The sequence below is a fragment of the Castor canadensis genome, chromosome 7, assembly GCF_047511655.1.
Source record: "Castor canadensis chromosome 7, mCasCan1.hap1v2, whole genome shotgun sequence".
NCBI classification, from domain to species: domain Eukaryota; kingdom Metazoa; phylum Chordata; class Mammalia; order Rodentia; family Castoridae; genus Castor; species Castor canadensis.
In genome coordinates, this window is record NC_133392.1 from 162,968,185 (window position 1) to 162,978,835 (window position 10,651).

General features: G+C 51.4%; 1 protein-coding gene across 4 annotated transcripts in view; it reads left to right on the forward strand.

Moving 5' to 3' along the window:
• The window catches only part of Hes4 (hes family bHLH transcription factor 4), a 33,259-nt gene extending 27,287 nt beyond the window's left edge, over nucleotides 1-5,972 (forward strand). For 3 of the 4 annotated variants that reach the window (XM_074081647.1, XM_074081649.1, XM_074081648.1), the window contains 4 exons: nucleotides 1,898-1,993; nucleotides 2,089-2,176; nucleotides 2,266-3,708; nucleotides 5,024-5,972. In XM_074081647.1, the coding sequence (XP_073937748.1) occupies nucleotides 1,898-1,993; nucleotides 2,089-2,176; nucleotides 2,266-2,648 (567 nt within the window). In that variant the 3' untranslated portion in view covers nucleotides 2,649-3,708; nucleotides 5,024-5,972. Of the gene's footprint in view, nucleotides 1-10; nucleotides 1,810-1,897; nucleotides 1,994-2,088; nucleotides 2,177-2,265; nucleotides 3,709-5,023 lie in introns of those variants that run through there. The other variant, XM_020162470.2, reaches the window with a different exon arrangement.
• The last annotated feature ends 4,679 nt before the right edge of the window (nucleotides 5,973-10,651 follow it).

Sequence of the window (10,651 nt, forward strand, 5' to 3'; positions counted from 1 at the left end):
GTGTGTGTGTGTGTGTGTGTGTGTGTGTGTGTTTGACTGGGCTGCCTCACCCCACGCATGCATTGGGGGGGAAGACACTTCACCTCATGTCCATACCCAGAGGGACTGTAGGGGGATTGCTCAATGATCAGAGAGGGCTTCCCGGAGCTGAGGTGAGGACTTTCTTTAGGTCTAGACTAGGGCCAGACTGGGATTGGCCTCAGAGAGAGATAGCTGTAGATAGGGACCCTGGAACAAGTGTTGGGCAGAGACCACTTGCCAGCCAGCAGTCTCACATCCTGGTAAGTGAGGAGGCCCAACCAGCATCAAAAAAGCCCCTCAAGGCCCTCCGAAACCCTCACGGGCCGGAAGCCTTTGCTCCTGATGGCCCTGCCTGCCCCTTCCCCTCTTCCCTTGGTCCCTGTAGCCCCTTTCTAACTCTGGGAATGCCCTCCCTCTGTCTGGGCCTTAAAAGCTGCCTTCCCCTGAAAACCCACCCCAGAAAGTTTTGGGATCTCTTGTGGAAAGGGTCTTCTCTGCCCTAGCAACCTAGTCCCTTAATTTCTGTGGTTTACAAAGGAGTGATTACCTTGTGTATTTGCTGTGGGTCTCCCACAGCAGACTTGAGCACCAGGAGAGTCTCCAGCCCTCGGAGCTCACTGCGGCTTCTGGAAACCTCCATTAGATGGAGCATGCAGGGCGCCTGCCAGGCTATGGTATGCTGAGTATTCTGAGTACTAAAATTACTTCAGGATAACTCAAAATGAAAGCATCAGCTTTTTTTTTTTTCTCACTCTTCTTTGAAATAACAAATGGAACAAATTTAAATTGATCCTCATTTTTTGTGAGCTCTGCTTTGCTGGGTTTAGCTGGTTATGAGGTAATCTAGAAGAATGTGATAGCACCAACCCCATAACATCATCCCATCTGGCTTGCTTCATCCCCAAAGACTTCACAGGCCTGCACAGTGCCATCCCTACATTCTATTTCATGAAGTTGTCCCTCCTGACTGGTGGTGAGGCCTCGGGGTGTCCTCTGATGCCATCTGTCCACCTGCTGCCCCCACCCAGCCAAGCTCTCTTCAGCCCAGTGGCTGGTGTTGGCTGGTCCTAGCAAAGTTTGGTCCATGTTCTCTGTATGACAGCCCTCTCCTTACCCAGATGCTGCGCTGCACATGAGCAACACTGGGGCAAACTCAGACTAGAGCAGTAGGCGGGGCTGGGGCGCGGACAGCGACAGGGGAGAAGGTGTGTGGGCCGGCGCTCCCCACTTTGGGACTCCTGGCCCTGAGTCCCTAGCGAAATTCCATTTCTGATTCCCTGCACGGCCGCAGCGAACAGAGTCCTACTACCCTCCCTCACCCCGGGGCTTCCTCTCGGCGGAGAGGTGAGCCGGGAGCCTCTCTACACGCGGCCAGTCGGGGCACCGGTCTTGGTGGCTAAGGAAGGGCGCCCGGCTCTCCTTTGTAACCCGCTATACTTCGGACGGAGGCGGCGCGTGACTGACAGTAGGCGGGGGCGGGGCGCGGGCTGGGACGGGCGGAGCGTGAAGTCCAGCCGCCCATTGGCTGGGCAAGTGTGGGAACGGACGCCTAGCGGGGTTCACACACCCCGCCGCGGCGCGGCCTTAAATAGCTGGCGGTAGGTTCCGCGCGCGGGCTTGGGGCCGATACCCACCGGAGGTCGCGAACGCTCCGCCGGGCCTGGGGGCGCAGGGCGCACCATGCCCGCAGACACTCCGGGAAAGCCGAGAGTCTCGCCGCTCGCTGGAGCACCGGCCAGCGCCAGCCGGACCCCAGATAAGCCCCGCAGCGCAGCCGAACACCGCAAAGTGGGTCCCGGCCCGGGGCGGGGTAGGGGGGAGGTCTGTTATTGGGAGGACCGCGAAACGCGGAACTCATACGCTGCTCAACCTGTAGTCCTCCAAGCCGGTCATGGAGAAGCGGCGCCGAGCGCGCATCAACGAAAGCCTCGCTCAGCTCAAGACCCTCATCCTGGATGCGCTCAGGAAGGATGTAAGCGGGGACGGGGCAGGGGGGAATCGAAAGCTTGAGTCGCGGAGGATGGGGCGCAGCAGGGCTGCAGCCCATCTCCCTATCTCTGCCCCCAGAGCTCTCGCCACTCGAAATTGGAGAAGGCAGACATCCTGGAGATGACTGTGAGACACTTACAGAACCTGCGTCGCGTGCAGGTGACAGGTGAGGCACGGGTGGCATGATTTGGGGGGCGGAAGGCTCGCAGAGCCGCAGCCATGGGCACCGACCACTCGTCCCTGCCGTTCCCGCAGCGGTTCTCAGTGCCGACCCCGCCGTCCTGGGCAAGTACCGCGCAGGTTTCAACGAATGCCTAGCCGAGGTGAACCGTTTCCTGGCCGGCTGTGAGGGCGTCCCAGCCGACGTGAGCTCCCGGTTGCTTGGCCACCTGGCGGCCTGCCTGTGCCAGCTGGGGCCCTCGCGCCGCACGACCTCTCTGACCCCCTCCGCAGAAGCCCCAGCAGCCGAAGTCTACATGGGCCGCCCGCTGCTGCCGTCCCTCGACGGTCCCTTCCCCTTGTGTCCCAGGGCCGCCTTTGTGCCGCCGCTCCTGCCGGGACTGACTCAGGCACCTCCTGCTGTCCTCACTGCGAGGCCTCAAGACTCGAGCGGGCCCTGGAGGCCGTGGCTGTGGTGAGGTGCGGTGGGTCCTAGAGCCTTGGCGGAGACTGTACCAGGGAATATTTATTTCCCGAGACTCGCGTCGAGTATTTCGTTTTGTTTTGTTATCTTTGTGAACAGTCTGGTTCGGCAGCGCCAGCAGCACAGGCTGCGCGACTCTTTCCACCGAGCGCCCAGGTGGCTCAGGGCCCTCCCAGGCCCCGCCCCTCCGACAGGCCACGCCCACCCACCAAACCCCGCCCACCAAATGGCTCTGTTCCTCAGACTCCGCGCGATCCCCAGCCCTGATTTTGTGAGTGCCGCTTGGCCCCCCAGGCTTAGCTTTGCTTTGGTCTGCGATGGAGCCCGCTACTCTCCTTGGGATGAGACAGCCCAGGAGGTTCAGACAGGAAGGCGATAGTCATCAGACCTCCAGAATGTACCTCAGTTTTGGAAGGCTGTGGCGTAGCATCACTGGGCTGGGTTTTTAAAAGGCACCTTTTCTAAGTCCTCCGGACCCTGAAAGGGAGCGATCTGCGTTTTCACACTGTTGTCCTCTGCCAAGTTGTGCTGCTATGGGGCTAAGGGGTGACCGCTTTCTACCCTGGAGCCTCAGTACTGGCAGGCTGGGTCCACTTGCTGCTTTATTCCCATGGTTCAATGCAAAGCTGTCTGCACCCACTCAAGGCTAAGCCTCTCCCAGCAGTAGAGGCTGGCAATGGTGCCTAGTGCCTGGAATCAGGAGGTACTCTAGGGAAGTCGGGGTCCTAATACATACCCAGTAGTAGGAGACTGGGGGTTTCACCCTGCCTAGGTCCTGAGCACTGCAGTTGGGAACCATTGAAGATACCACACAGCGATATCAGGACCGCCACACCTCACATCCCCGAAGTCACTGTCTCACTGCCTGTGGTTCCTGAGAGCTGGGACTGGGGGCTATGCTCCAGGTGCATGAGGGAGTGATCCCAGGTGCAAGCTCAGACTACTGTCTCCTTTTGAGCCCCACCCAAGCCTGCACAAAGATCTACTCCCAGGGGTGACTGAGTTCATCAGACACTTGCCTGGCACCTGCCCTGCTGGGGCCATCAAGAAGGAGGGTGAGTCACTTTGCCACAGGCTGGTACACTTCCTCCCGATACAGAGTTCACCTCACCAGGACCCTCCTGGTAGGAATCTCCAAGTTCCCACTAAGCCAGTCATCCTTGTTCTATGACTACCTCCCCATCTCGCTGAGCTTTCATAGCTGGGGCAGTGATCCTGAATGGTGAGCCATGTGAGTCAAGTGCTGCACCCTTGGATAGACATTCACTCAGGAGTCCTGGCTCCTGGGGGTTCCCAAACCAGCCCTATACCCTTCGCAGCTGGGAGATCAGGGTGGTGTTGGTGCTTAGAGCAGAATCAGACCCTCCTTGGCTGGACGGTGCATAAGGGAACACAGGGAAGTGAGGCTGGGTGTATGGGTAGGGGAGGCCAGGGCCTGCTCAAAGCTGGGCCCCACACCTCAGGGAAAGGAGGTATTCCCACTTATGTGACCAGTGGGATCAGGGCCTCCTGGGAGGGCACTGGCAAATGGGTCATCATACTTGTCCTCCTCTCAGAAGAGGGCAGCAACAATTCTTCTGATCAGACTCCTGGCCTCCCCTCTCCCTGCCTTACTTTCTGTCCCCTATAGTCTCCTCTGGGCACTATTGCCAAAAGGATCTGCAGTGAGGACTCTGCTTTAGCCTTCCAGGGACCTCTCTGGCTCTGGGGTATATACATGCCTTACACAGGAAGGCCCCTTCTGAGCCCTGTCCCTTTGAACTCAGCCAACCTCCCCAAATTCTCACTCCTCTTTTCACAGCCTCACAAACCACCTTATCTGCAGCAGGCTCCTTCGATATTATCTGGGACCAGCAGGACTGGGCTCCAGGAAGCCAGGCTGTGTCCTTCATCTGTCCTTGGCACCTACCTGGAATAAGGAAGCTCAATTCATAGTGACCTGATCAACTAGTGTGGGTGAAGGCAGAAGAACAGGGAGGTTGGGGGATTGCTTTGGGTTAGCAGAGAGATTTTAGGAAGCATAGCTTAGCTGAGGCCAGACTTCCATGGTGAGGGGTCAGGTCTCAGGGGATTGCAGGGACAAGTACCAGAGAGGCAGTTTGGGAAAGTCTATTACATATTGTCTCCTCGTGCTTGGATTAGGCAAGGTGGACCCTCTAATGCTTTTCTGCAGGGCTGTCCTCAAGGTGGGTGCTGTTTCCCCAAATGTGGGGTGCTCCCTGACATGGGTAGGTCTTTTCTATCTTCCCCATCCTTCCACACATGTTCCACCCCTTCCTCTGCCTCAGAGGAAGCATTGAGGGATGAGTTTGGGGTCATTCTCTGTTTACCCCTCCTCAAGCTGTTTGTATCTTGGCTCTTGTCTTGCAGAGGCTTCCTGCTGAGTAACAGGTGAACCCTCTCTTCTGGCTAGAGGAGCTGGTGGTCATGGCTCCCCAGTCCCCTCCAGCAGCCCAGTGCCTCCTTCAAGCCCAGTGACTGGAGCAGACCAAGCCTCAATGAATGTTTGCTGAACTTCTGTGCACTGTTGATCTGCATGCCTCTGTGGTATCTAACCTGTATGTTGGGTCTTCTGTCTTCAGTGAGACAAGGGCTTGGGGACTGAACAATAATAGAGATCATAGGTATATGAAATCTGGAGAATAGGTCCCCATGGTGACAGAATTTGCTGGCCAGGACCATTAAACTCTGTTCACTGGGAGATTGAAATGGGGATTGGGCTCTGGCTTATGAGAGGTGAGTTGGTAACTCCCCTCACAGAGCCCCAGCCTCCTCTCCTCACCTAGCATCCCAGTTCCAGGGCTGCCCAGTTCCAGGGCTGCCTAGGGTTCCACACCTTTGCCTGGGTGCTCTCCCTCTGTTCCTCAGTTATAGAAACAAGCCCAGGCTTTGCAGCCTCTCGAACAGCCTCCAATGGTTCAGTGCCCCACGGTTGGCCTGTGTGACCAGTAAAGGTCCTACAGAGGTGATGGGATATCATCCAGGTGCAAGGTCCCTCCTGCTCGGTCTCTCTGTGGTCTCTGCCTCTCATATTATTTGCTCTGGGAAACCAGCTTCTTTCCTACAGAGTCAGCAGGAGAGATGCTCTAAGGCTTCCTTCTAACAGCAAGAGTGAGTGTAGAAGTGGGTCCTTCAGCCCTGTTAGGCCTTCACATGATACTGCAACGCTGCCAGGTCTCTACTTTTTAAGAGACCCTGAGCCAGAACTGCCAGCTGAGCTGCTCCTGGACCGTTAGTCTTAGAAACTCAGATTGTCGATGTTTGCTACTTTGAGCTGCTAATTTTTTGTTATGTAAACAATAAATAATAGTAAGTTCTATGTAGTTTGCTAAGTAAATATAAATAACAATAGCAGTAAACAACCAGTACAGTCTCCAAAGGTTAAATAATGCCCGAGGTCACACACAGTTCATGGGAGTGAGTAGGAGGTCAGTAGGAAGCTGTCAGTAGAAATAGCTCCTGCAGTCCTGATAATGAGCAGACTTTTACTCACTTCTACCTGGAACGGTTTCTCTATGGACCTGCACTGGCCTGAGGTCCTGTTGACCCAGCACCCTGCCAAATTCCACCCCATGCTGGTGCTGACCAGCCACAGCAGCAGGATTGGGGCTCACATCTGCTGTAACCGAAGGGGCTCCAAACATAAGGTTGGGACTCAGGCTCCCAGATCAGAGTGAGCCCTATTAACTCATCATTTGACACCCACTGTGCCCACATGTACCACATTTGGGCCACACTCTCCTGCTTAAGTGGGGTGTGAGGGCCACAGTGATGGGAGCTTCAGGCTGACCTGCTGGACCCTACTGTGAACAGAGGGCCTGATGACTGGAAGGGAGGTAAGAAGGCCAGAATTGGATGCTCAGAGCCCTATATTTGGCTCTCATCAATGCCTAGCCAAGCACTCACAGGATGAAGGAAAACATCCAAGCCAGCAGGAAGCCTCCCATTCCCTTGTCCATAGCTCAGGGCAATCTAAGGGGTGTTCTTGCAGCTAGTCTCTCAGCCTAAGACTGGTAGGGAGGAAAGCTTTTCCAATTCCATCTGTCCCTTACTCAGGGCTCCCCCCTACCCAGTGCTCTATCTAGCATGCTGAGATTGAGGGCTATGTAGCCCTGGGCACGGGGAGGTACCACCACTGCCTTCCCTCATCCTTGCCCCACTCAGTTCATGAACTGACCATGGCTTGTCCCAGACAGTAAAAAGGAAGTAATGATACACACTACAACATGGATGGACCTTGAAAATACTAAGTGTAAGAAGACAGTTCCAAAAAACACCATTATGACTCCATTACCTAAAAAATCCAGAGTATGCCAATCAACAGAAAGTAGATTGGTGATTGGCCAGAGTGGGGCTGGGAGATGGGTTATGGCTTAGGACTGCTCATAGGTATGGAGTTTTTATGGGATGTGATAATGTCCTACAAACTAATTATAACCATAATTGCATACTCTGTGGCCACACTAGAAACTATAGAATTCAAATGATGACTTGTATAATGTATCAATAAAGCTATTAATTCCCTCCCTAAAAAATAAAAAATTTAAGAGCAGCTAGAGAAAAAAGGACATCTTATAACCAAGGGAAAAAGAAGAAATGACAGAAAATTTCTTGTTAAGAGATTGCAAGAGAAAAGACAGTGGACTAGCATATTTAAAGTACTAGAAGTACAAACAATTAAGTGCTAGCTGTCATGGCACAGGCCTGCAATCCTAGCACTTGGAAGGCATAGGCAGGGGTAGGAGGATCTTGTTTGAGGCCAGGTGAGTTCAAGGACAGCCTGAGCTACATAATGAACCTTGTCTCAGAACAAAACAAGCAAAACAAAACAAAACCCCCAAAACAATTAACCTAGAACTCCAAAATGACCCACACATAAGTATTTGGCCAATTGATTTTTGATAAAGGTGCATAGACAATTCTTTTCAACAGAAGCTCAGGTCCATGTGCAAATGATTACCCGAATCTTTACCCCATACCATAGATGCAAGTTAGCTCAAAACAGAGCATAGCCCTACATGCAAAATCTAATTATAACACTTTCTGCAGAAAACTCAAAAAAAATTGTGACCTTTGGTTAGGAATTGATGTCTTAGATATAATATCAAAAGAACAATGCACAAAAGGAAAATACATAAATTGGGCTTCATCAAAACTAGGACCTTCTGCCAGATGTAGTGGCATATACCTATGAGCCCCCATTCGTGAGCAGAGGCTGAAGGATTGCTGCAAGTTTGAGGCCAGCCTGGGCTAGACAGTGAGACTCTGTCTCAAACAACAACAAAAATGGGTACAAGATTTAGTCAGTCATTTCACCAAAGAAGACATGTAGGTGGCAAATATGTGTAGAAAAAGACACTAGACATCATTGGGCTTTAGGGAAGTGTACATTAAAACCACAATGAGATGCCACTGCACACCTATTAGAGGGCTGAGTGACAGAAACAGGTCACACCAAGTGCTGCTGAAGACTCAGAGCAACTGGAACACACACACTGCTGGCAGGAGTGAAAAATTGTATCACCACAGTGGAAAACAACTTGGAAGTTATTTTTAAAAAAGCTAAACATATAGCTATGATGTGACCCAGGCATCCCAATCCTAAGTATTTACCCAAGAGAAATGAAAATGTGTTCATACAATGATTTGTGCACATATGTCATAGCACCTTTATACGTAATAGTCTCATACTGAAAATAATCCAAATGTCCATCAACAGATGAATGGGTAATCAAATTTTGGTATACCCAACAATAGAATATGTCTCACTAAAAAAATGATAAATACTTTAGTATGGACGAATTTCAAAATAATTATGCTGTGTGACAGTGAGACATACTATGCTCTTTTGTACTGTACAAAAAAAATCACATACTATATGATTTCCTTTACATAAAATTCTAGACAAGGCTGCTTACTTCATAGTGACATAAAGCAGATCAATAGTGTCTTGCAGGGTTGGGAGGGACACTAGCCACTTTTGGGTGACAGAACCATCTGCTCTCTGGATTATGGAGATGGCTTCACAGGTGCATGCATGTGTCAGAGTTAGCAAATTGTACACTTTAAATATTTGCAGTTTATTGTGTACCTCAATAAGACTTTTTTTTTTTTTTGTGGTACTGGGGTTTGAACTCCAGGGCTCATGCTTGCTGAGCAGGCAACTCTACGACTTGAGTCATTCCACCGGCCCAAGACTATTTTTAGAAGAAAGGCAGAAGCCTATGCCTGTGCAGTGCATTTATTCATTTATTTATTGTCAGCATTGGGGTTTGAACTCAGGGCTTCCCACTTGCTAGGCAGGCACACTTACTGTTTGAGCCACTCCTCCTGCCCTTTTTTGTGGTGGATTTTTTTCAAGATAGGGCCTCACGAACTATTTGCCTGGGGCTAGCTTCAATTTGTGATCCTCCTGATCTCTGCCTCCTGAATAACTAGAATTACAGGCATGAACCCCACTGGTGCCCGGCTGCAGTGCGTTTAGATCACCTGTCGCTGCTCATTGAAAATTAGCTTTTACTTTTGAGAGTTGACTGTATCAAGGTCGAGAACTTGAAAGGAACTACATGGTTTCACTAAAAGGGGTTGGCAGCTCCTCAAGAAGCCCCCATTCCATCCTTCTCTCTCCTTAGTGGGAGGAAACAGGACTTAGGAACCCCTAGACCAGGGTAGCCCCCAGCTTTGCAGCCTGGCTCCCAGGGAAGTTCTTGTGCCTTCTAGTGGCCTCTAGTGGCACAGCAGGCGCAGCTCCTTTCCCATTATGGTCCCTTTCTGGCTGGTCTGCTCCTCCCACCTCAATGGCCACGGATTCATCCCTCCGTCTACACATTCACTTGTGCTACTGGCCCAGGTGATGTCTCTACTGAGAATTAAGGCCTTCCCCCACAGAGCTGGGTTTTGAACATGGCATATTCTTCCTCCTTGGGTTGAGACCGGCCACACAGCCCCATCTAGGCAGACATCTCCAACTGCACCCCACTGAGAAGGTTCATGGTTGGTGTAAGAGTGGATGAAGGGTTTCCCTATGAAGGCTGGGCCAATACCAGTGAAGCTTGTCCACAAGGCCTGGACCCAGGGTAAGACCCTTCTTTCCTCCACCATAGTCCCGCCTCTCTGCCTCCCTCTCTACAGGGAGGTTATGTTATTCCCTTGCCCCAAGCTCCCCAGAGTCTTTTCATCTCATGAAGTTCATGTGGGGCCCAGCTGCTGTGCCTCTGGCCATAGAGACACATGTGGTCCTCTCATCCTTTGGCCAGGTTACACTGCTCTGCCTTAGCAGAGATGTGGTACTGGGTCTCCTGGGCCCATATGGGAACAAGACAGTGCACCATCACCCATGGGCGACTCCTTCCACCCATGAAAAACAATATGAGATGTGTTGTTAAAGGAGAAGCAGTGGAGAGGTTTTTTTTTTTCAAAGAAAAAAAAAAGGTCAGGAACAGTAGGAATGGTGGCTCATGCTTGTAATTCCAGCTACTTGGGAGGTAGAGATTGGAAGGATCACAGTTTGAGACCAGCCCAGGCAAAAAGTTAGTGATACTCCATCTTAACAAATAAGTCAAGTGCGGTGGCAAGCCCCTGTGATTCTAGCTACTGGAAGGCGTAGATAGAAGGATTGTGGTCCAGGTTAGCCTGGGCAAAAATGCAAGATCCTACCTAAAAAATAAGTAAAGCAAAGAAGAGCTGGGGGTATGACTCAAATGGTAGAGTGCCTGCCTAGCAAGCACCAAGGCCTTGAGTTCAAACCCTAGTACTGCCAGAAAAAAATTTTAAATGTTTTCATGGCTTTGGGGCAGGCAAAAGTTTCTTTAATAGTACAGAAAATGTGCTAACAACGAAAGAAATTGTTGATAAACTGGACTATGTTACAATTTAAACTTTCTGCTCATGTACTATTAGAATATGGTATTGTAGCTACTTGGGAGGCAGAGATCACGAGAATTGTGGTTCAAGGTCAGCCCGGACATAAAAAGGTCCTGAGACCCCATTCTAACCAGG